The sequence below is a fragment of the Eleutherodactylus coqui genome, chromosome 2 (assembly GCF_035609145.1).
Source record: "Eleutherodactylus coqui strain aEleCoq1 chromosome 2, aEleCoq1.hap1, whole genome shotgun sequence".
NCBI lineage: Eukaryota > Metazoa > Chordata > Amphibia > Anura > Eleutherodactylidae > Eleutherodactylus > Eleutherodactylus coqui.
In genome coordinates this window covers 71,619,114-71,645,027 of record NC_089838.1, presented here as the reverse complement: position 1 = coordinate 71,645,027, position 25,914 = coordinate 71,619,114, and the positions used below count along the sequence as shown (strand labels likewise).

At 44.6% G+C, this 25,914-nt stretch overlaps 1 protein-coding gene across 3 annotated transcripts; it reads right to left on the bottom strand.

Moving 5' to 3' along the window:
- Positions 1-752: 752 nt before the first annotated feature.
- On the bottom strand, positions 753-20,138 carry PANK3 (pantothenate kinase 3). Of its 3 annotated transcripts, XM_066591107.1 has the most exons (8): positions 19,976-20,138; positions 19,673-19,725; positions 14,398-14,750; positions 12,685-12,938; positions 9,698-9,874; positions 7,359-7,482; positions 5,538-5,663; positions 753-4,239 (listed from the first exon to the last, which is right to left on the bottom strand). In XM_066591107.1, the coding sequence occupies exons 2-8, from the start codon at positions 19,698-19,700 to the stop codon at positions 4,189-4,191; spliced, it is 1,113 nt and encodes a 370-aa protein (XP_066447204.1). In that variant the 5' UTR covers positions 19,701-19,725; positions 19,976-20,138; the 3' UTR covers positions 753-4,188. The 3 variants fall into 3 exon arrangements, with proteins under 3 accessions (XP_066447204.1, XP_066447206.1, XP_066447207.1); XM_066591109.1 differs by lacking the exons at positions 12,685-12,938; positions 14,398-14,750; positions 19,673-19,725; positions 19,976-20,138 and adding an exon at positions 12,175-12,663; XM_066591110.1 differs by lacking the exons at positions 12,685-12,938; positions 14,398-14,750; positions 19,673-19,725; positions 19,976-20,138 and adding an exon at positions 12,175-12,663 and having other exon boundaries at positions 9,698-9,869.
- Positions 20,139-25,914: the final 5,776 nt, after the last annotated feature.

Below are 25,914 nucleotides of genomic sequence, written 5' to 3'. Positions count from 1 at the left end.
AGCAAAAATGTTATTCTTTTTCGTAAAAAGTTACACAGAGATTTTGAATACCTTGGGGAATTAATACAAGAAGTATTCTGGGAATTTGTATAACTTTATTATACAAAAAACAACATCTATTTGCTGAAACCGGAGTGCGAATGAGGTTTAAAGTTGAAGGTGTTTTCCGGGACTTGCTCCAGAAGTTGCTAAGGGCAGGGAATAGTGTGAAATAAAACTATTCACTACTTCCCCATTAAATGTCAGAAGCTCCTATAGCTGTCACATGCCATTCATATGATAACTGCAGACAATCTCTAGCCTTGGCAGATGTGTAGATTACATCACACCCTATGCTTAGCAAATTTTGAAGGAAGTCCTGGAAAATCCCATTAACCAAGATATGAGTTGCAGATATTGTAAAGTGGTATACACAGATTTGGCTAACGCATCCTGTCACATCTGTACATCTATACCTAAATATCCTTCCACGAAAGTAAGAAAACAAAAAGGAAATTAGTCAACAGGTTCGTTGTACTAAAATCTTATAGCAATATACTTGGAACCCCTTCATACTGAAGCTGGTATTAGCAGGGCTTTACCAACATAGGCAACAATAGATTTTCAATTAGATTAAAGTTGGACTGATGATGCCAACCACTACACACAGAGAATGTTTATGTGACACGGGGTTAAATAGATCAGGTAACATACTTAAACACCAATGTAAGGTTCATTACAGGTATCATGGAAGGAGACAACAGAACATTCAATGGATTTTATGCTTAGTACACACCTGTGTATAAACTTTAATACAGAAACCGTATCAAAATTTCACATATTTCAATATCACTGTTACTTAAATACGCTGTAAGACTATTTAAAAAAGGACAAGGAAAAATAGACAGATCAGATACACGGCATTTATACCTGCCTTTAGGTCACGTAAAGACCTTATGCATCAAACTGTATTGCAGACTAAGACATTGTGTTGTCCAAAGCAGCCAGTCACAGCTCACGCTTTCCTCTAGTGCCCATGGACAACCAGGACACTTCTCCGGAGAGAGTTTAGATAGGGTATATGTAATGCTACATATCGGAAACAAAATTATTGAACAGTTCACAATATGTAAGTGCCGGAAGGTGCCAGTTTTGAATTTAGTTTTCTTAAGTGCAATAATAAAAAACTTGAAAAAGTGCAAGTATTTATGATCTCCATCTTACTACTATTCCAATTAGTAGGCACCCAATTTAGAAATTTCACAATTTCAGTGGGATAGAGGGGCAATTACAGTTTCATGAATACAGCAATATCTACTTGCTAGTATATTAAAGCAACCTTCCAGTTTGGGGATAAAATTCTGTCCCCAATGTAGTTCTTCTCTGATCTGCCGATTCCTGGACCCACCATTGGCATCCAAGTTGGCCAACACAATCTTCAGACTGCCTAATCCCAACCATGTATTTGTAGTATTACTCTACTAAAGCACTATACCTGCTCACGTGATCAGCAATGGCCAATCAGAGAGCAGAGGAGATTAGCTAGGTCAAAAATTACTGCAGCTACCTTGGATGGCCAAAAACAGGGCCCAAAACTGGTTGAACAGATGGGAGGGGCATCAAAATGCAGATCATATACCCCCACCCCTGGAACCAAATTTCGTCCTGAAACGGCAGGGTCACTTTACTAAAGCTCCTTGGAAATTCCATAGTGTAAATGGCAAACAATTTGGAGGAGAGGATTTTATTTACTGCTTAGACTTTTAAAAAAAGTCAAGGTTTTCAAAAATCTCTATACATTCAACATTATCTGCCTTCAGCTTATAATCCCCGATCGGAACCTTTTAACGCAAGCAGTTACTGATGTATGTGAAAGCATCCACAAATATTGGCACAAAAATCCGCATACGATGTAAAGAATGTAAATGCATGACCATACTGAAACATCAAGTGTACATTCACATACATAGAAAGGGACAGTCGCTCATCTGTACAAGTTCCAGTTTACGTGCACAAAAATATCTTTGGATTCACAGTAGATTTGTTAGCAGCAATGGTTTGTGCCAGTTCTATTCCTCTACCCATAATGCACTGCTAGTGAGAATGTTACCAACATATGGCACATATCCAGTCAAGTACCTTAGAGTTTACATGACTGCTACGAATTAGATGATGCACACAATTTTAGCAGCAATTGCTGGAAGATGATCACTAGATGTAGGCAATGTTCAGTCGGGTGGTTCATGTAAAGGATATTAGATGGGGAGAACTACAAAATCTCTATTTTTTTTTCTGCCCCATGGTCAACTTACTTTTTTGTGAAACCTATGACAATGTCAAATGCCTGCCATAGTACCATAAGGTATTGGGAATGTTTTCATACATGACTCACAGATTGTTATCACCAGTCCTACATAAACCTCTACATGTTAGAATGTTCCCTTCATTCATTTAAAAGTAGCAGAATGCATTTGAAGGGAGATATTAACCCCTTCAGTGGCAGATTTATTATTACCATGTCATGCCTTACAAGGCAGGTTTTTTTTAAATGAGTCAACAATGCAATAAAAAACCCAGAAGATTTCAAATGACAGCTTGGTGCTCTGCACATTTCAGCAATAGAGCTGTCCACGGAAATCTTCCGGGGTTTAGCTGAATATCCAGCGCAGCAAGCCTTGGAGATTTTCTGGGCGTGCCACTAAAGGAGTTAAAGCTCCCCTCCAATCCTGGACAAAGATGGCCGCACCGCTTCTCTCACTACCTGATACACACTGTGCATTAGTATACATTATTAGTCTAAGACACTACACCTGATTTGATTGATCAGTGGTGCCCAATAGGAGCAGCATGTAGTGTCTTAGATTACCGATGCATAATATGCACACATTCAGGTGTCATATAAGCGATTCGGCCAGCTTTGTTTATCCTGGATCGGAGGGTCGCGTTAATTAGTAAAAAGTGTGCAACCTCTAATTCTAAGCATATCATAAGGCAACAGGTAACAGAAGAACATTTTAAGGTTATGCTGAATCAAAGATCCACAGATCAGCATAGTGGAACATGACATATGTACGTCGGTGTACAGTTATCCGCTGCTGAAGAGGCTCACAGATTAAACACGAGCAAAAACACTGAATTAAACACTTTAGAAAAAAAAAGGATTTGCCATGTAGTTGCAGCCTGATGAGACTCAATGAAGTAAACCGAATGCTCAAAAGGCAACTTTTTTCCCCATTATGAATACTTGACAGACTATAGACAGCACTGGTAATACTGGTCTCAAATTAAAGGAATGAAAACAACAGATGTAAGGATAATTAAGGCTGCATCCCCACACAACAAAAGCCGTTGCGGCTGAAACCCTGCCCTGATAATGTTGGCAAGATCGTGCGGCTATTGCCATCCACGGCTAGGGAGAGCTTGCGCCATGACCGTTTCTCTGCCATGAGGGAACGCAGCCTTCCGCATTCACTAAATACAGATCATTACAACGATTTCTGCAGCAATGGCCATGAATATATCAGGAAAGGACTCCTGTTTTGAAGCAGTGTTAGCTACCGTGAAAATGGGATGTTCGTCAACATTAAGGCAAAACAAGTCTGTAGCAAATATACATGGACCTGCTTGACTTGGTAGAAAACTAAGAGCATTATATTTACAAAAAATTACTACAAATAATCAGAATAAATGCGGCACTGCGGATGCACAATGCTGCCTCTTAAAACTGAAAAGCCATAGATATGACTTGATGCCATTTAGGAGGAATGGCTGCATGAGCGGGTGCGTTTTGCCACAGTAAGAGCAGTAAACACCTGTGGTGCAAAGTAAAACTAAATGGCATCCATTATACAGGCCGAATGTTAAACGCAGACCAAACCATTCATTTGGATAGACCAACCGGCTGCCAGTAACCTAGAAAGAGTCAATGCAGTACAGTATGTGCTCTTTAACCCCCCCTTGCTTATGTACATAATACTGGCTCTATATACAGATGGTTTACTGCTGCAAGGGCCATATGTGCAACATCTTCAGTATTAAGGTCCTCAACATGGTTTCCATTTTGGTCTCATGATGTTCAGCGCTTCATCACGTATTTACTAAGAGAAAAATATTAACGTTGTCTATTTTTTTTCTTCATTTATGCCCAATCATTTAACAAGAAAAATCATTGCAGTGAATTATGCCCGGGCAAAAAAAAGGCAGGACAACTCAACAGAAATTCAGCAACCCTAGAAGAGCACCGACTGCACCAAAGTAGCCCTGGAAGAAAGGGAGAACAATTCAATTGGCATTTGTGACCAAGCAACTTAGTACTTTACACTGATGTATGTATATCACAATGTAATAGATATTCTCTGCATTAGTGGGTGTAGTACTGATCACCTTACACTGCAAGATAGAAACGTCTTTTCAACATCAGAACTATTAAAGGCTTTTGTTCTAGGTAGCACAGCCCCTCGATATACATGTTGGGTGTCCTTATAGCTGCAGCCCCTATGCTGAGCTTAAAGGGACTGTTTGATAATGATCAAAATCTAGGAGTTGGGGTTTGGGAATGCCATGAAGAACCAATACTTACCCAGAAAATCCTCCACTATTCTGCTCCAGTCCTCCCCACCAGACTTTGGTTACCTGGCTGCTGTTACATCCACAACACGTGGCCGCTGCTGCCAGTAAGTAATGGACGGTTTGGGGTTTTCCCTCCTTTGCCTAGATTTTGAGCACTCTCGGACAACTTGTCTAATAGCACAGTGCCAAAATAAATCCTGCTCGCCTGTGCTTTAACCAAACACATGTAGCATCAGGCTCAACAGAGTCCATACCGGTCATTACAATGTTGGCTACCTAAGGCTTGGCAATGCCTGACCTTCCCCAGACTAGGAGCACTATTGTAGACATAATAATAATATTATTATTATTATTATTAATATTATAATAAAGGGAGCCATCCCAGGCGACTCCTAACAAAGTTAATCAAACAGCCCAAACCCTGGCAGGCTGAGTGAAGTGAATGGGATCCCGCGCTTCTCTCCTGCAACCGAGCCCATTTCAGTTTTTACCCAACCAAATAGCAGAAAAAAGACAAAGTCTCTGCCACACTTCTATTGCCCATGCTTGAAATGTCACTTGAGTTGTCTATATGAAGCATAGAGTAATATTCCATTCTACCCGACGTAGGTGATAATTATCCAGTTCCCTTCTTATTTTCTGACTATGTTCTCTATTATGTTCTCCAGCATCTTCAAGGAGTTCTAAACTTTTATTTTGAATGAACACATTTTAGGAAACTGACTGCTGGAATCTTACTGCTTTCTCTGAAAGTCAGATTAGAAGATTATTATTTGATGTCCCTACATTTATACCAACTACAAGAGCTAGAATAGAAAAAAGGTTATTCTTACTTTGTCTTTAACTTTGGATGTATTTTTTTTTTTAATAATGAATGATAGAACAAAATTATTCTCATAACCGTCTACAGAAATGTAACCGTATCTCAGTATCCACGATCTAATATTAGTGACTGATATACGAGTGTTTGCTGTTTAATTGGAACATACCTCATGTTCTAGAAAGAGTGCTTTAAGTTGACCATTCGACCAGTAATCCAAAGCATACGCTAGCAACTTCATGGAAAGGGTGTTTACTCTGAGGAAATTACCCACAAATATAACTCGGTTTATCTTCTGAAAGACAAAAAGGATTTAAAAATAACTGAGTTAAAAGAAGATGATCTTGTACAGAGTTTCTTTAAATTTTAAATGATGCCAAAAACATTGTTGCTTCAGCATCAATAGTATCTGCAGCAATTGTTGGAAGGCAAATGACGTGTAGTGATGAGATGAGCGAACGTGCTCCTTTAGGACAATTACTCGATCGAACATCGCTTTTTTCAAGTAACTGCCTAATCGGGCGAAAAGATTCAGGGGGGGGGGGGGCACCATTATATAACCCTCTTTTACAGGAATGCAAATCATTGCAGTGCTTCCCTTTAACCCCCTTCTATGCATTGGTCATTCCAAATGCCGCAGCCTTATCTTGCAGGATCATACTAAACCATTTATGTGATGCAGATAATACAAATCTGAGTAGCTAGAATAAACTTAAAAGGGGTTTTATCACAACAGTCTTCACAGCTGTCATCCAGCGGGTCTACCATAGCTGCCGCTTATCTCAGAGTGTAAGGCAGTGGAGGATACCTGCATTCACTTCAATCTGTCTGCCAGAGATAGTCAAGACAGTTTTTGGGGCAGATTTAAAATTTCTGTTTAACCCCTTAGGGACCTTTCACACGTGCGGAGTATTTCTGCAAAATTTACCTAAATTTGCTGTTGTGGGTTTCTGCTCCATAGCTCACATTATACATGCAGATTTTGGCATAGAATTTTCTGTACCATAAGGGCTTATTCACATGAACGTGTTTTTTTTCCCCCTCCATCAATACGCAGCGTAGTCATGGACAGAAAATATATTTCCTTCGTATTTCGGTCCTCCTGTGGGCTTTTTCTGCCTGTAAATATGTAGTGTATTTAGACCCAAAGAAAAATACACAGAAGGTGTTTTAGTCTCCTTTTTAGTCCCCTGATTACAGCGTGGTTATGGCGATGGTTGAGGTGGGCAATAGCTAATTTTTTATTTTATATGATAGATAAAAAAGATTATTTTTTTTTACAGTTTTTTTTTTTTTTTAGTTATGGTTTTTGAAAATGGAGATTAAAACCTGCTAAAAATTGTTGCATCCTTAAGCCCAAAATAGGCCATGTCTTTAAAGGGGTTGAGCATTCTCAAAAATCCTGAAAAATCATGCTAGGGCTTATTTTCAGGGAAACAGGGTACGAAGTTACTCAAGATTTTAATATTTATTTATTGTACGGCCCCTTCAAAGTTAGGTTGCAAAAGCGTTTGGTTTACTTTGCAACACTTTCATTAAATGACATTACTTATGCTTCTCTTCAGTCCTTCTGACTTTGAAACCATAGAAAAGGGGTTTTCAGCTCTTCCACTGTTTGGTTTGTTGGATTCTCCTACAGCCTTCATAGCCCTGTACAATGCTGCTTGATCCATATGCCACAAGGCAGCACTATAAAGAAGCCGAAGGATGCAAGCAATAAACAGACTGGCTTTTGTGAATTGGCCAAGCTCCCCAGAAAATGCATGGAGAGCTTTCCGTTATTTATAAGGACAGAATGGTTATAGCCTACAGAAAGCTACAGCAACAGGAATAAAAGATCAGGCAACTGACAAATGCTAAAGCAAGCCATCCCCAACAAACACAGAATAGGGGAGTTAGCAGACTACAAGTTGTGGCTCTCCAACTATTGTAATAGTACAACTTTGACCTGACAGCCTTGGGCTGAAAGTCATATTAATTTCAATCTTACCTCGTTAACAGCGCACATTCGGGCTATTGAGCCAATATTATTGGTTATGGTTACCAATGTAGCCCGCGCCAAATCTTCTTTGCTAACCGATTCTCGTTTATCTTTGCAAATCATGTTCCCAAAGCTAAGAGGAAAAAAAAGGCAAGAATGTAATCGGGTAATATGCTGAACTGTAATAGGCTGATGCATATTATATTGGGGGAAAGACTACAATTAAACATATACATTAATACCACTTTACACACTATGGAGATTTATGAAATTAAAATTGGCGTATAAAGTGCAAATTTTTGTGCAAGCCCCTCCTAAGCAAAAGATGTGCCACCTTTAAAGAAAAGGCCACTTTTTTTAAGGACCATGGCACCAACCCGACAGATATTATAACCCTGACAGTGAGTTTGTCATCACCACGTCCTGAGGCTTCTTTCACAAGAGCGCATATAGGCCGGCCGTGAAAACGTCTGACAGATATACTCTACATTGAGAGCGAAAAAAAACTGGCGAACGGGCGCACCAATCAAACGTTTATGCGCCTGTTCATATGACCTGGTGAGGCTGGCGCAAATGTGCCGACCACACCAGGCCATCGCCCATTTCACCTCCCTGCCCATCGCAGGCTTACCTTTCTTCCCCCCCCGGTCCGTCTGTGCAATGGGAGGAGGGGGCGGAGCTAAGCAAAGGTCAGCCCTGCCTCCTCCCATTGATGGCTATGGACAAGGGACGGAGACAATGTGGGTGCTTAGCTCCGCCTATGTCCCACCCCTTGTCCATAGCCATCAATAAAGGAAAATCTGTGAACAGCACTTCCCCAAATGCCAATACGGTGAGACCGAAAAATAGGGCGCAAGCTGCGGCAAGAGTCTGGATCCAAAGACTCAAAAGGGTACAGATGAGTGAAGTCCACGGCAGCACAGCAGGATGCAAGTAAAAAAACTTCTCTTTATTCCTCCAAGTCACCCATTATGCAACGTTTCGATCTCATTGAGATCTTTGTCCATAGCCATCAATGGGAGGAGCTGGGTGGGTCACCATTTAGCTCCGCCCCCGCCCACTGCAGAGACTGAGCAGGGAGGAGAGGTAAGCCTGCACGGGGAAGGGGAGGAGAACAGAGGGAGGTAGTTTAGCAGCCACGTTCCTAAACTCCCACCCACCTACGGACACTGCCATGGGCCCCCATAGGAGCCCATGCAGCAGCCTGACATATTCCGGCCCAAACATAGTTCTAGAACTATGTTTTGGGCTCGACGTAAAAACACCCAGTGATATATTGGCCGGCTGGGAGTTTTTACGTCTCGCAAATACGCCCATGTGATCTGATGCATTGGAATCCAATGCATCAGATCACAGCGCATATCAGCCGGCCATGAAATGGCCAGTCGATATGCACTTATGTGAAAGAAGCCTCAGGCAGAGGCTGGCTTACATTTCCTTTTATGCAAGCAGACCGCTCGAGATCTATGGTATGAAAAAGCAACAATGCCTACAAGGATCAATACTGGATAAACAGTGTTTGATAACGTCACACCTGGATGGATGCTGCCACTTTTTAGATATTCTGCTAATTAACAGTCCCTGAGGAATTCCTGGGCTTTGTGGTGGAATATCGGCCTTAAAACTTTGTAAGGGACATGTGAAAAGTGAGTGTCCTGTGGACTTGTCCATTTGTGCTTTACACCACTTTCCGAGATCACACTCCCTTTTCCGAGGAGATCCAGACGTTAAATGACACCCAGCAAGGCAGCAGGGGAAGCAGAGAAGATTGGGAGGCCTGAGGGAAGGCAGGACCCGCTGCGTGTGCCTGCCTGAGCTCCTGGATCCTTCAACTATTAAAAATATGTAATATTTTTTTATCATATTAGCAGAAAGATCTACAGTTCTACAGCTCTAGCAGTGAAAATCCATTCTTGTGTAGTTGTGGGGATATTAACATCTGAAGTATGAAGCTCAAACAAATTTGTGGGTATTTGCACGTGGCAAAATATCACACATGGATTTTGCCTTTGGAAACCATGGCAGATATCCACAGCTGAGCTGCAGATTTCTGCCATGGCTATGTAGGTGTAGAGCTGCGGGATTTAGTCCTTCTCAATGGCCAAATCCAGTGTGGAATTCCAACATGGTTTATACGTCAAGAACAGAGATTATGATTTTATTTTTTTCTTATCCATATTTGAAATCCGCGTCATAGACAGCGGCATGGATCCTACTGAAAAGTAATTGGGGTGTGGATCTTTGAGACGAATCCCGTGTCAAATCCCATGCAAAAAAAAAAAAAAATCCACCGTGTGAACATTTCCTATTAGGGTATTAGAATAGTAAATCGAAAGTTTTAATTTTACCTTGATGCTACTGCCCACCCAGGAAGTCCAAATCTTTCGTAGTCCCCTCCATATATGTCCCGTACCAATTTGTCAGCATTAGTACTGTCACCAGATGCTGCCATTTCTAAAGCCTCTTCAAAGCTTTCACATCCTGTTAGTAAACTGCAAAGACCGAGGAAGGTGCCTCCACCTAGGCTACAGAAGAAAAGTTGGCACATTACTACTTGCCAGTGAGGTCTTCATGCCGGAATCTTAACTGCTGTAGATTCACTAGTTTTCTAGTAGTAAAATACTATAAACATGGTATCCATTATTATGAAAAAGGGGTTAATACATTACATAAAAAACACACAGGAACATTAAACATGAACTAAATGAATATCGAGGGAGAGAGGACTCAGCTTGTGATGGCTTACAGGGGAGAGAGACAGTAGGTGAGGGTAGAAGCGTCACATATAGCGGTGACAGCACGTTTTAGGCTTTTCTGAAGAGGTGAGCTAGCAAGTAGCGGAATCTGATGTGTGGGGTGATGAGTCCCAGACTATGGCGGGCACACAGGAAATATCTTGGATACATATTGTGTGTGAGGAACAGCAAAAAAGGTCTTGTGAGGACCAGCGGTTACATATAGAGAGGAGTCATTTTGCAGACAGCTTTGTACTGATTCTCAGGACAATGGGCAGCCAGTGAAAGGAATGGCAGAGGGAAGAGGCAGCGGAGTACGAAAGACGTGGATTAGTTGGACAGCAGGGTTGAGGATGGACTGGAGGGGTGCAAGAGTGTTGGATAGTTTGCCACAGAAAAGGATGTTGCATGCTCTCATCATTGCCCACTTAGACTACTGCAATAACATTTTTTGTTGACTCGGGGTTGATGAAAGATCATACACAATGTTGGTCAGTTGGAGGTGACAAAAGGTTCGTATTTAAGGTTTAAATAACAGGGCAGAATCAACTGTTACAGTAGAGTGGGACTACAAAAAAGTATGCAGCCATTGATTGTGATTGATAGATCTGGTGGGGAAAACAGAGTTGAGTTTTAAAAAGGAGGAAGAGAAGGAGGATCTAGCCATTCGATACACTGGGATTCTGGGCCAGAGGTAAATTTGAGTGCAATCAGCGTAAAGGTGAAAGCCGTGGGATTCTTTGAGCTGTCCTAGGCCAAAGGTGTAGTTTGAGAACAGTTGAGGTCCTAGAATAAAGCCTTAAGAAACACAAAGAAAGAGCAAGTTGAGCAGGTAGTCTGCGAGTGGGAAACACTAAATGTTTGGTTAGTGAGGAGATCCAAATTTGTGATGCCACGGGAGGAGAGCACTTGTAACAGGAGGAAATGCTCAATTGTGTCAGACTGCGGGAAATGTCTAGGAGGAGGAGCACGGAGTGATGTTTTGAGGCTTCTGTATTTAACAGATCATTGGCGACTTGACGGTTTCACTAGAGTCGAGGGGTTGGAAGCCATATTGTAGCTGGTCAAATCGTAAGTTGGTAGAGAGGTGGGAGGACAGTTCAACTTGGATCTGCTGTTCTAGGTGTTTTAAGGCAAATGGAAGCAGTGAGATGCGGTGGGAGCTGAACACAGGACAGATCAAGGGGTGGCTTCTTTAGGATGGGTGTGATGGTTGTAGGTTTAAAAGATGGAAGGAGGAAGCCAGTGGAAGGCTGAAAAAAAAAATGGGTTAGGGCTGGGATCAACATAGTGGTTAGGTTGGAAATGAGGTGAGATGGGACCGAGTCAGGTGGCAAGGTACGATTTGGAAAGTAGGGTGGAAAGCTTTTCCAATGTAATAGTAGGGAAGCAAGTTAAGGAGTGAGGACACTGAGAAGGTGTGTAGAGGGATGCAGGGACTGCATCAATACTGTGCGCGATCTTATACTCTACGTTTAATGGAAAGAAGGTTTCTACACCAACATAGAAGAGGGTTCTTTACTGTAAGAGTAGGGAGACGGTGGAACTCTATGCCTGAGGACGTGGTGATGACAAACTTGCTGAAAGAGTTCAAGAGGGGCTTAAACTTCTTTCTTAACTGTAATAATATTACATGTTATAGCCACTAATTACTTCAGGGTTGTTGATTCAGGGAATTATTCTAATTTTTTCAGATTGGCGCCTGGAAGGATTTTTTTCCTAATATAAAGGAAAATTAGCTTCTACTCAAGTAGGCTTTTTGCCTTCCTCTGGATCAACACTGCAGGATAATAGTGGGAGAAGCGAGTCAGAGTGTGTGAGTAACAAGACATTTGAGGTTCCTATGACTGCGCTGGTTCCTGGTGTGGAGGGCAGTTGAAGGGAAAAGGGAAGAGAATGTAAGTTGTGCTGAGAAAAGAGAAGATGATGTGAGTTCAAGAGGTTAGACAGGGAGCACAGGCGGTAAAAATAAGGCATGTTGATTCAGAAACCCAGATTGTAAAAACTAAAGGATAATTTATTTTCCTGCAATTTATATAGCACCATTATACTATATTCTGCAGCTCTGTATACAGATTGTAACTACTCACATCAGTCAGGATAGTCTGGCTTTCTGAGGGGTTGGGGTCCTGTAGAGAGCTTCGTGGCGATCATTACTGTACGAGTATTCCTGTGATCCTTCTTGGTGTCTCCGTTACCACAGATGGACTTCACATGACAACAGGCAGTGGACAGCAAGTAAGAAGGAAGTGAGAGCCATAGTGGCCAGCGCTCTAGAATGACTTTTTCATCATCAAGATGTAATGTGTGCCTGCACTAGTTTCCTGCATGCAGTGCATTACTATGGAGGAGGCTGAATGATGCGTCTCATTACATATCCCTCCTTCTGCAGCCATCCTATGGATGGCAGTGCTGTCTGGACAGGACAGAGGACTCAAAGGATATATTAAGAGGCATATAAATTATGAATATTCACTGGTATACGTTAGCAATCAAGTGGCCAACCCCTTTAAATTCTAGCAAATTGAAATTCCTATTTGGTATAAATAAAGATTTGTTATCGCTACTTGTTTATAAGCATAGGATTCAAAGTGCATTACCTTGTACCACAGACTCTTTTATAGCTGTCCTTGGAATGGACTGCGAGAATGCTGACTCCAGAACCAATGTTCACAACCAGTAAAGGATAAGGGTCATCTAGATTAAAAGGGATCTTCTGGCACTGTTCAGGGTGGGAAGCATTTTCAAAATAATAGCACTCAGCCTGTCCATTAAAACGGACAGAATCTATGTACAGCAAGCCTTTAACCAGAGAATCCAGTTCATCCACCTTGTGCAATTCTAGGTTTCCAATCTGATAAAAAAAGAATGTACATACCATTAAACTATTACACTATAACGAGGCTCACAAACCTAAATTATGTGTACTGCCTTTTACACCCACGGTCGCCTCCCTTTGCAGTGGTGTCGTGATCGACAAAACTGGGTTGTCTTCAGCGACTAATCCAGGTTTAGTGTGGGTAGTGACGGACAGGTTTGTGTCTAAAGACCTCAGGGTACGGATCTCAATCCTGCCTTTGCTGTGGAGCGGCACACTGCCCCCTGCTGGTGTGATGGTCTGGGGGGCCATCACATATGACAGTCGGTCCCCCCTAATAGTACAAGGGACAATGACCGCTCAGCGATATGTTCAGGACATCCTGCAGCCACATGTGTTCATCCCATGGCGGCTTCCAAGAGGCATTTTCCAGCAGGATAATACTCAGCCGCACACACAAGGGTCTCATAGGAATGTCCCCACAACATTGTCACACTTCTGTAGCTGCCAGTCACCAGATTTATAACCGGCAGAACATGTATGAGACCATCTGGGACGCCATCTTCAACAGCCTACGAGCTTGCCGGATCTAAAGACTCAGTTACAGCAAATGTGAACTGATATTCTGCAGGATACCCAAACAAAACCTCATGCCCTCCCGTATCACATCTTACATCCAAGCTAGAGGTGGTACAACAGGGTACTAGAGCCTCCATGCTTACCCGTATCTCATCTTGTATCCAAGCTAGAGGTGGTACAACAGGGTAATAGAGCCTCCATGCTTACCCGTATCTCATCTTGTATCCAAGCTAGAGGCGGTGCAACAGGGTACTAGAGCCTCCATGCCCACCCGTATCACATCTTACATCCAAGCTAGAGGCAGTACAACAAGGGTACTAGAGCCTCCATGCCCGCCTGTATCACATCTTGTATCCAAGCTAGAGGAGGCCCAACAGGGTACTAGAGCCTCCATGCCCGCCTGTATCACATCTTGTATCCAAGCTAGAGGTGGCACAACAGGGTACTAGTGCCTCCCTCCAAAGGGTCAGTTTCACACTATAAATTCTCCTTTTGCTCTGTTATTGTAATCACTTACCTATTATCAATGCTACAATGACACAGATAAAGTTTCGTTTGATTCTGTGAACTCCTTCTAGGGTAGGGATTTTTTTACCATGAGTGTATGATGGTTGAGAATTTGGTACATACCATTTGCATGCATTCTCCTTTACCTTAAATTACTGAATCCTCTGGATACTTCAGCATGTATTGTTTATGTCTATATATCTGTTAATTAATTGTCAAACTTTCTATACATGGTGGTATATGACTAATTTGTTTGATCTACAATTAAAAACTAGTCCTGCACGGTCGCGGAAATGACAACGGCATCTGCATTTTCTTCAAGCCTCTGTACAGAAATTAGTACATGAGCTCTACACACTGATCGATCAGAATGAAAAGTGTAAAATCTGAGGTTCTGATCAGCACTTACCGTCCTAAACTCTTCTTCAAATTTATAAGCACCGCCCCCGGTAGCACATAGAACTGTATGTACTGTCGAAAAATTCTTATCCCTTGCCATCTGAATAAACGTTGGCAGGTCTTGTGTGGGGAATCGGATGAAGTGCATGTTTCCTTTTCTGCCGAAGAGAGTCAGGTTTTTCAGCTCCAAGTGGACATCTCGAATGCCCGTAGAACCATAGGCTACGTTGGAAGTCAGGTATTTACGAATGCTCTTTAAGCTCTCAACTTCTTCTTGCTCCTCCTCTGCTGTAATGTCAATTGGCTCAAAATAAGACAGTTTCACTAAAGTTCCACCAATGTCCATACCAAACCAAGGGAATGCTGATAAAAGGAAATAAAGTATATTATTTGCATATTAATGTGACAGAACAGTGCAAACTAATGACAGAAGGGCTTTATTAGAGCACAGAAGGGCAATAATTTGATGACTAACAGTAAGAACTCTCAATGGGTAAACTAGGAAACAATCCGAACAATTAGGTCCATTTTACAAAGCAGTATTCCTAATTAGTAATTTGAAATCAAAACTGGGATTGTATCCATAAACACATGAGGGTATAAACCTTTCCATTAAGTTTTATTCTGTTTATGTTCCAGTCCTAGTTATGGCTTATGCCCCTTTTACACGGGCCAAGAATCTCACGATTCCCGTATGCCCGATAGGACAAGCTGATGACATCACAGCTCATTCCCGCTCGGGCAGCGTGTTTAGACTGTACGATTCTCACTTGAATCTCCAACATTCAGTGGACAACTTTGAGGCTCGTGTGCGGTCGTCGTTTCGTAGGGTTGTAAAGAGTTTCCTTGGGAACTATAAGGCCGTGAACTAAGGTGACCTTGTGGAGAATATGCTCACGTCTGTTTGTGAACACTTGGTTGTAACATGAACATCAGATTTCAGGACCGGCAGCCCTTTTGGATGGAATTCCAAAATGGTCTTGGTGATGCAAGTCATGAACAGGGTGAGCGATTTCACCAGTAAACAAGGATCATGGACGATGGGATACGAATATGATGGTCGATTACTGGTGAAACATCCAGTGCAAATGTCCAGGAACATCTCATCACCAGAAATCACAGAACTGTAGTTTCATCGACATCTCAATGAAGAAACTCCTATTTTATTCGTGTTCTAGGCTTCTTGGGAGTTATCTTTGTACCTTCAGCTTTTGATTGGCAGTCATTACATGTATAATACAATATGTGTACATGTATACATTTATATGGACGGATGTCATATCTTGATAAGCAGATCTGATGGAGAAAAACTAAAATGTCATTTTTCAGACCCTATGACCCCAAAACACCCCCCAAAAGCTCTAACATCTGAGTCACCAGAAATGGTGTTCCTCAGTATAATCATTCCATCTAAACACTGCATTACAAATGCTGCGGCAAAACAAAGCTCTAAATACGCTGCTGTGAAGTGGCCTTTGCCACCTGTCATTTGCCAACTCCGGTGTGGCACGCTCTGTCCACGCAGTAACAGTAAATAACTTTATGCTGGGCGTTTACTGGATAATGCGGCACTTAATCTTCCAATCGCCGTTTATTATACTATAAAACAGATAATCTCATATGGGAGCACTGAGTGAGATTCCTGTGCCAGGAAGAATTGGATGCTGAATGTGTTCATGTGAAATGTTACGAGAGGCACTCGACTTCTAAGGTCTCCTCATTTTTTCCTCGAGAATAGGAGCAGATGGGACACAATAAAGAAGACACGGACATTCTTCAGAGATGAGCGAGACAGAACTCGTGTGCCAGCGGCTGGAGTTAGAAGCGGGTTCAATACTTAAAATTGTGACATTCACGTTCCAAGAGCAGCGTGTCATCATCCACTTTCTTCACTTGTGTGGAATAATATCGATCAAGCGCTACCAGCGATGGGTATTTCCCCAAGTAATGGTGAAGATTGGGAGTTGTGCCATAGTATGTTGAAGAGTTGTATGGATGGGGTACAGTTTACGATGACAATGTCCAGGGATTCAAAGACAAAGTTTTTCGATATGTGTGTTAATTTTGTAAAATGGTTGGGTGAGAAGAGATCTGTTAGTAAAACCTAGGGAATACAACAGTATTTTACACTGTGATAGCCATCATCCTCAACTTTCAATTGGAGCCAAATGCTTAGAGTAAATCATATTGTATAGATGATGACGGACTTGATGAAAGGATTGGTGGGACGTGTTGGAAATTTCTTATGAAGGGTAAAGATAAGAGATGAGCGAGCGTACTCGGAAAAGCACTACTCGCTCGAGTAATTGGCTTTATCCGAGTATCGCTGTGCTCGGGGCTAAAGATTCGGGTGCCGCTGCGGCTGACAGGTGAGTCGCAGCGGGGAGCAGGGGAGAGCGGGCGGGAGAGAGGGAGAGAAAGATCTTACCTCCGTTCCTCCCCGCTCTCCCCTGCAGCTCCCCGCCGGCACCCGAATCTTTAGCCCCGAGCACAGCGATACTCGGATAAAGCCAATTACTCGAGCGAGTAGTGCTTATCCGAGTACACTCGCTCATCTCTAGTAAAGATGTTTTTACATGAGACAAGTATCGTCCGGATTCCTGCGATCCAGGAAGACTGAGCAATTATCGTTCAGTAGAAGTGCCCGCGCCGACTATTCGAGAGGTTGGCCACTTGTTTGGTTTCTGCATGCAGAAAACTGAATGACGTATTGTTCGATGTAAAGAGGTAGTCGATCACTTAAGAACGACTGTCTGCTTACTATCAACGGAGGCGAGTGGGCCAGAACAATCCCAGTCCCGACACATCATCTCGTGTAAAACTACCATTATCTAAAGATCTTCTACAGGAGGTGCAGGTCTAGGATTAACAGAGATAGACCCCTACAGAGGTGACATGAAAAGAGATTCTAGCATTCCTTTTGTCTCCAATTATTCAGGGATTAGTAAGCAATTAGGTAGAATCTTGCATAAAGAATAGTCCGTTTTACGGAAAGGTTGTCCTGATGCACAAGAGTTCTGTATACCCCCCACAGAATGTTGTTCAGAAGGGGCTACAACCTCAAAGATAAAATATTACATCAGATGTAGGGACTTTGTAGAACGTAACTCAAATGTATCTTGTTCCGCAAAGATGGAGTAATTTTCCATGTTTGGGTTGCTCAAATTTTGACAACTTAGTTAGGGGGTAATACTTTTTGAAATAATGAGTTCTCTGTGATGTAATGTGGGGTGCTGGACTGTACAGAAGAAATGACAGATCTTCATCCTCCATTACACATAAAACGACTGTAGCTGAAGGAAATCTTGTAAGCGGAGCCGTTGTACACCGGTAGTAATAGAGGGGTCACCCCTCGACATGCAGGTTGGCCATACCACAAAGATCCATTATACTTCTCTCAGGGATCTTGTGACACAAAATGTCCCTAACAGCAAAACCTCTGAACGACTTCTAAAGTACGTAAAATACGAATGTCTAAATACAACTATTTCATTCAATGGGTCCGTATTCAGAAATATGGACTTCATACAGACAGAAATTATGCCCATGTGAATGGGTGCTAAAGCTTTGCTCACATGGGTGTTGGAGGTTCTGTCTGGAGGCTCCGTCATATTCTGCTAAGGCCGCCTTCACATCTGTGTTGGAACCTCCAGTTGAAGATGTGGCATAAAATACCGGAAGAAGTGCGGGGCAGCTGAGTGGAAAACGAATGGACCCCATTATAGACAAGGGGGTCTATTTTGTCATGGGATTCCCCTTTTCTGCTCCCTGAATGAGACAGGAGAACGGATCCCCCGCCCCAGATGTGAGGGCAGCCTAAATTTACCGGAAACAGGCACCTCTGTTTTTTCCAGTAAATGACAAACATGAAGGAAACCTGTGGGGGGCATCCTTGATCCCTGACACACGAGGGATCCTGCACTGCTGTTACTGTCATTGTTCTGCCGAACAACCACATGAAAAAAACAATGTGAACGAGGCCGTAAAATATAACCATGTTCCCAGCGCTTGTGACAGATACGTTTGGCGTGTGCAGACTGCAGCGGAACACCACAAAATAAAAAGCTTACTGTTTTACTTTGTGGCCAATGGATGACGTATGCCACTGTATGGCTATATACGCCAGAGGTATACTCCCGACATACAGACCAAACGCAACATGGACATCGCGCCATTCTGACCTCTCCAGGGATCCCCACCTCCTACTGTGTGCACTCACTGCGGCAATACATGATAGGGCCGTCTCTGCCACCAACGGGGAAGACTTCTTAACACATACAAGGTGCCCTTTAGCCTCAGTGCTGATGTAACAGCAGAGCAACGTCCAAACATGCTGCGGTCCACATGCCAAGGACACCAGCGGCAGAATCATCACCCGTCTGAGCGCTGGTCAGCGGATAAAAAAGTTACATATTTAACCTGTTAAAGGGGTTGTCCCGCGGCAGCAAGTGGGTCTATACACTTCTGTATGGCCATAATAATGCACTTTGTAATATACATTGTGCATTAATTATGAGCCATACAGAAATTATAAAAAGTTTTTTACTTACCTGCTCCGTTGCTGGCGTCCTCGTTCCCATGGAGCCGACTAATTTTCGCCCTCCGATGGCCAAATTAGCCGCGCTTGCGCAGTCCTGGTCTTCTGCTCTCTTCAATGGAGCCGCTCGTGCAGAATGCCGGCTCCGTGTAGCTCCGCCCCGTCACGTGCCGATTCCAGCCAATCAGGAGGCTGGAATCGGCAATGGACCGCACAGAAGAGCTGCGGTCCACGGAGGAAGAGGATTCCGGCGGCCATCTTCACCAGTAAGTATAGAAGTCACCGGAGCGCGGGGATTAAGGTAAGCGCTCCGGTAAGCTTTCTTTAGGTCCCTGCATCGGGGTTGTCTCGCGCCGAACGGGGGGGGGGGGGGGGGGGGAAACCCGTTTCGGCGCGGGACAACCCCTTTAAGGACCGAGTGCTGTAAATATGTGCCCCAACAGGGTTGGTACCAGTAAGACCTACAACTGGTGGTGCTGCAGACAGCTATGGAAGACATCGCAGCTCTCAGCGCAGCGGCAGAAAAATTACTTTTTTTTCCCTCTTCCGTTAACATGTTTTAAATCCTGTACCAGTGGCAGAAGGTAAAGCCCTGCAGATATCTGACATTACAGCATCTGTACAGAAGGGCTGTCCACAACGTACAACTATTCTACTAGTGGCAGGAAAGTTAGCAAAGTAATACAAACTTCTAATTAGCTGAGGTGGGTCATTACACTTCACAGCCCCCGCCTCTAGGCACACTTACATGGCTTCTTGGCATCCTTGATCTTCATGTCTGCCTGCGGGATCCCGTCCTCCCTACGGATACAAGAAGCGGTGAGAGCGACGCCGGCAGCGATCATCAGAGCGTCTCATTCATACCAGCCGACACAGGCCCCGCCCACACGCTCATTCATGCAGACCTTCACAACATCCTGTTCGCCCGGACGTGACGTCACCGCACACAACCGCAAAGCTCGTCGGGAATTGTAGTTTCTATAACCTTCGCTCAAACCGGAGCGAATGCGACGAACTACAAATCCCTAGCACCACAGCGCATTCGCCTTACCTGTTACGTCTAGGTGTGCTTATGGTGGCAGGAGAAGAGCTGCGGGTGCGGGTAGAGGGTTAGCTAATGGCGGCAGCTGCCTGTGAGGTAGAGGGAGCGGCAGTCCGGGCGGTACAGGGAAGTTATCGCAGTCATATCCGTGCTGTACGCAGCTGATGTTGGGGGAGAGCAGCTCACGCCAGGCGCGATCCAGCCAATGGGGAGAAGCCGACGAGCGGCGACCAATGAGGAGCCGCTCGGCTGTGGAATGATGAGCGGTGACGCGCGCGCACTCCTCTATTGTGTGAGGAGGGGGCAATGGCGGACGAGCCGCTGTGGTGGCAGCCGGGCGGTTGGGCTGACAGGAGGCTGACGTGTTATTTTTTTATTACCCCTCAGTCTTGTAGTATATATTATCTTCCATTGTGCTTAATAAAATGGCGCTTGATACTAAACAACACCGGCTGCAAGTGGCCGTTCACACACATAGTCCTCCATAGTGTCACTGCGTGACTAAACGACGACATAACATGGACGGCAGCCCTGTATTAGTAGGACGAGGCCACAGGGCTGTGTGTTATGGAGGGCAGTAACAGGAGCATCTACCTCTCATCTTCCTGGCTGCTACTACAGCTGCACTATGGCCCCTCAGAGCTGGGATGCAGCATGAAAGGTCCCAGGGGCCGCATTATATCTGGGATATTGCGCCCCCTAGCTGTGAGGGGAGTTCTCTGCCCCTGTATGTATAATGCCGGTCTAACGCAATTTAAATTGCGGATTCCGCGATCGCCGTTGCTCCGCGATACAACGCAGGCATGTATTGTTCTTCACACTCACGGATTCGAATCGCGTATTCTGTAAGTGGAAGAAAATTCGCAGCATGCTCTATTTTATCCCGGAAACCGTGCAGACGTCCTCCATTAAAGTCATTAACTCCATTAACATTGCGTACGGGCGGCGGGTACCCGCGGTATCGCTAAGCGACAGTGCAGGAAATACAAGGGGAAAAAAACTTGCTGGGCAAGACTGAGTCTCCGCGGTCATCCGCATTACAAGTAGTACGCAGGGTCAGCGGCCGGGCTCACTGCCGGAATCCACTGCAGCCTAAGGCCGCATGCACACGGGCGGGTCAGAGGCCGCAGGGGAATCCGACCCTGTGCCTGGCCAGCAACCGCGCGTACCTGTATTTTCCAACCCTTTTCTGTACTGCGGATGGTCTGCACGGTTTGCCGTTGGACATACTCAGTACAGATTTTCCTGCATAATCCGTGGACGGGCCATGGGTCGGACGGCTTCCATTGACTTCAACGGAAGTTATCCGTGCAGGATCTGCAGGAAAACGGAGCATGCTGCGATTTTCCATCCGCGAGTGGAAACCACAATTGGTATCCGCTGGTGTGCATGAAGAATCATTTTTGCATGGCATGCTATGGGCGGTATTTACTGCGGTCGCCTTCTCCGGATTTCGCAATTCAAATCCACCCACGTGCGTTTACCCTAAGGCTGGGTTTACACAGGGCGGATTTGCAGCGGAAATTCCGTCCGGAATTTCACTGCGGCAAATCTGTCTGCGGCCGCTAATCCTGGGATTTGCCAGCCATGTGGACGAGATTTGTTAAAAATCTCGTCCACATGAGACGGCCAATCTGTCGCGGCAGAAGCTGGTGCTGAGGCGCGGATTCCCCGGCCGCAGCATGCCTTTTTTTCCCCTTGCCGCCGCGCTTCTCTTTCTGGGAGCGCCGGCCACAACGGAAAAGCATGCGGCCAAGTCGCTCCAAAACCCGCGGCAAAGTGCGGCGGATTTTGAAGCTGCACTTTCCCAGAGGAAATCTCGCGGTTTGTCGCTGCGTCTAAACCGCGAGATTTCCAGCGGGATTCAGCCCTGTGAGAACCCAGCATAAGCCTAGGACTACTCGGCAACTTGGATCACAATACAGGCCACACGGCTAAAATTCGCAGTGTAGCCTCGCAGCATCACACACTGACGGAAGCCATTGTGATTGCACTGCGGCTTACAAGTTGCCGCGGCCTGAGAATCGCAAGAAATTCCATCAGTGGATTTAAAGGGAACCTGTTATCACGTTTGGGACCCATAAACTACTTTACGGGGCGCAAACATGAGGGAACGGGTGTGTGTTTGCTACTCCGCGAGTCCCCCCACAAGTTGCCGCTTGCGCACATTCTGATTCTTTTCAGTTAGCTATGTGCGCTCGCTTTCCCATTCATCTCTATGCGTTTATGGTATTAGATCTTTAGGGTACATGCAAGGCCAGGCTCACATGACCATCTGTGCCACGCGCGAGCACGCAATGACATGCCCACTTGCTGCGTTCTGCCAATCCCCATGCACTATCTTGACGTGTATGCCAAGTACTACTCAGGGGATAAAAACACAGGTGTGAGTGGCCCAATACAAATCAATGGGCTATTGGCATCACGTGCTGAACGGGACGTGCAATGACAATACGCCCGTGTGAGAGCAGCCTTATGGAATCCCAGTATTAACAGAACATCAGAAGTTTCTAGGGTTAGCAGTATATGTTGTACATGCACAATTATGTGTTGGTGTAACTCACTGTGTACAAGGGTATACTTTCCTGCATAAACATCAGTATTTTTATTTATATTCAGGGTGCTGAATCCAAATACGGCAACCAAAACTGTCTATCCCGCAAGATAATGAAGTTACAGACATCATAAGAAGGAAAGCTATTTAATATTGCATCATTAAAACCATGGGCCTAATTCTTAAAAAAACCGTCTAACAGTAAAACTGTCTCTGTTGCCCATAGTAACCAATCACAGCTCAGCTTTCACTTCTAAAACTGTATGAAGAACACTATAAAAACAGTATGAAGGAAAGTTGATGACTGCGATGCCGGCTGATTACTATGGGAGTATTCCACGGTAGAACACTGGTGGACATAAAAGGAAAAAGTGACTTCTGCAAACATTGCATCTAACTTCACAGATTTTATACAGTTACAAAGTATGTAAGGCCAAAAAAAGACACATGTCCATCCAATTCAGCCTGTTAACCCCCAATGTTGATCCAGAAGAAGGAAAAAAAGAAACAAGGATGTAGAAGCCAATTTTACCCATATAAGGGAAAGAAATTCCTTCCCGACCACAATCCGGCAATCATAATATTCCTGGATCACCAACCCTTCTGAAATAATTAATGACTATAACATGTAATGTTGTAAGGCTCAAGAAAGACGTCCAGGCGCCTCTTAAACTCTTTTATTGAATTCGCCATTACCCTATCCTCAGGCAGAGAGTTCCATAGTCTCACTGCTCTTACAGTAAAGAACCCCCTTCTTTATCGATGTAGAAAACTTCTTGTCTCTAGACATGGAGGGCGCCCCGTTGTTACAGTCACTGTCCTGGGTATAAATAGATGGTGGAAGAGATCTCTGTATTGTCCCCCAATATATTTATACATAGTTATTGGGTTGCCCCTCAGCAGGCTTTTATCTAAACTAAATAACTCCAATTTTGATAATCTCTCTGGGTATTGTAGTCCACCCATTCCATTTATTACTTTAGTTGCCTGCCTTTGTACCCACTCAAGCTCAGATCCACTCCTGCCATCCAGAGATCTAGAAAAAGGTATCCACACTGTATTGGAGTCCCAATTGCACATGCACAACCTACTGCTTGGACCACCTTTGAGCACCCCTCATTTACTAGGCTTAATTCTCCCTTGCAAGGCCTGGACTCAGTGTGGGGGTTGTACCCCAATTGTGTTTTTTTTGTTGCTGTTAGGTCTGCCTTTATCCCAACCCTTCCTGTAACACAGTCATAGGGGTTACCACCTCATTTTAGTTCCTGTTATCAGAGTCTAGCTCTATTTTTTTAAGTATCTTCTTGCTGAAGGTTTGCAATTTTCTTCTATAAGGCCTCATGTTCATCCCGCACGCGTGATCCGAACCCATAGGGATGCATTGGACACCCGTAGGTAAGTAAATACCTGCGGATGTCATTTTTTCCTGCCGCGCGGATCGCACGTGTGGGAAATCACCCGCAGTATGCTCCATTTTCTGGAGGTTTCCCGCACGGACGGCTCCCGCAGGCTTCCATTGAAGCCTATGGAAGCCGTCCGGATCTGTGGTACACCCGCAGCTGAATTTCTGCTCTGCCGCGGGAGAGCAGGAGTTAAAAAAAAAAGAAGGGTGCATGCACGCTGCACACTGCCGGCGTGCCGAGCACATCCGCCGGGCAAAAAAAAAGGAAGATCCGGCTGCGACGGACAGGAACCCGCAGCGTCCAGACAGGAGAGTAAAATCTATTTTCAGGCCTCATGTCTGCGGAAAAGAAGGGACCTGCTGCGGAATTCTGTATGGAGAATCCACGCGGGCCCGAATTTTACCAGTGGACATGAGGCCTAAAGCGCACAACTTCTGGATTGACCTGGGAGGTCTTGAAACAGGGCTGACTCCAGCCATTTTAAGGGACTGGTGCCCAATTTAACTAGCTCACCCACATGTGATGTCCTTATTACATATGCATAAACTACTACTGCCACCTAGTGGCCATCTCCGTGTCAGCTGCTTACTACTTAGCTGAACCAGATAAGCACGCATGGATGTAAGGAAATAATTGCCTACTCTCTAAATTTGACTTACTGCTGAAATATGTGCATCTGTTTTATGTTTGGACGTTATGTCCAGTGTTAGGCATCGCCCTGCTCTCCCTGTATAATGTGGCTTTTCCCTCCAGCACTGTGGGAGTTAATGGTAGATATTGCCCTGCCTGTATGTGTGGCCTTTATCTGCAGTATCTTCCAAAACCATGGGAGTTAATCCTTCTCAGTGCCTCCAGGCCAGCTGCAACTTAATGAGTCGTTATTCTACTCTTTTAATGGGCCAGAGACACTCCTCCTTGCCAGAGTTTGGGTTCTGAATCCCTTAACAGGGTTAAAGGGTGAATACCGGGGAACCAGCAGAATAATGCCCTTAGGTTCAGCCCAAAGCCAAACCGGTTGTTTGGCACAGTGGGTCCACGCTTTCTGGTCACAACAGTAAACTCAGGCCATGGACCCTGCTGATCTCATCTGCCATGGACTTCCAGAATTACTGCAAGAAATGGTTCAGCAGCGCGATTGCCAGGAGAAAGTCTTGCCCTACCTGTACAATGTAAACGCTCGTCTGAATACCTGTTACGTTCACTCGGCAGGTTCATCAACCAGTGTACCTTACACTTTGAACTGCTCCCCCATCACTTCTCTGCTGACCAGACCAAAATGGCCTTCATGATGTTCCACCCTCCCAGGCAGGCTCTAGCCTGGATAAACCCTCTCTGGGAGAGGAACGATGCGGTGATTAAGAGTTTGAGCACATTTGTGGAGACATTCGGGAGGCTCTTTGATGGGCCTGGATGTACTTCTTTTGCTGCCTCCTCCCTACTGCGGTTACATCAGGGCAGTCTTACTGTAGGCCAACATGCGGAACTGTGGCCTTGGAGTTGGGCTAGAATAATGAGGCTCTAGTGGCAGCCTTCTGGGAGGGACTGGCAAGCCACATAAAGGATGAGTTAGCATGCCGTGACATTCCATACTCTTTGGACAACCTGATCTACCTGTCAACCAGAGTAGACCTCAGTTTCCAAGAAAGGTTCAAGGAGGCTGCTCAAGAGAGGAAATCCTTCTGACTGGCACCCAATTTTCAGAGATCGCTCTCTACCTCCCCAACCACCTCCTTGGCCTCGGGTGCAGAACCTATGAAAGTTGAGAGGCTCATGTTAACGGAAGAGGAGCACATACGCAGACGCTCCAGCAAACTGTGTTTGTATTGCGGAGACAAGGGGCACTACACCCGTACCTGTCCTCTCAAGTCGGAAAACTCTCAAGCCTAGGGTCAGTAGGAGAGCTGGTACTAGGTGAAGATCGATCCTCTCCTAGACAGAATTTACCTGTGTCTTTGTCCGTCTCCGGGACCCAGTTTACAGTGTCGGCTTTC

What these genes read in the sequence shown, in the direction of transcription:
- PANK3 (XM_066591107.1), bottom strand. Translation starts at nt 19,700, where the DNA reads ATGAAGATCAAGGATGCCAAGAAGCCAT. An exon ending in TTGAAGAAGAGTTTAGGACG is followed by an intron (nt 12,939 to 14,397) that starts GTAAGTGCTGAT and finishes TTTTTTTATCAG; the next exon opens with ATTGGAAACCTAGAATTGCA. An exon ending in GGGTGGGCAGTAGCATCAAG is followed by an intron (nt 7,483 to 9,697) that starts GTAAAATTAAAA and finishes TTTTCCTCTTAG; the next exon opens with CTTTGGGAACATGATTTGCA.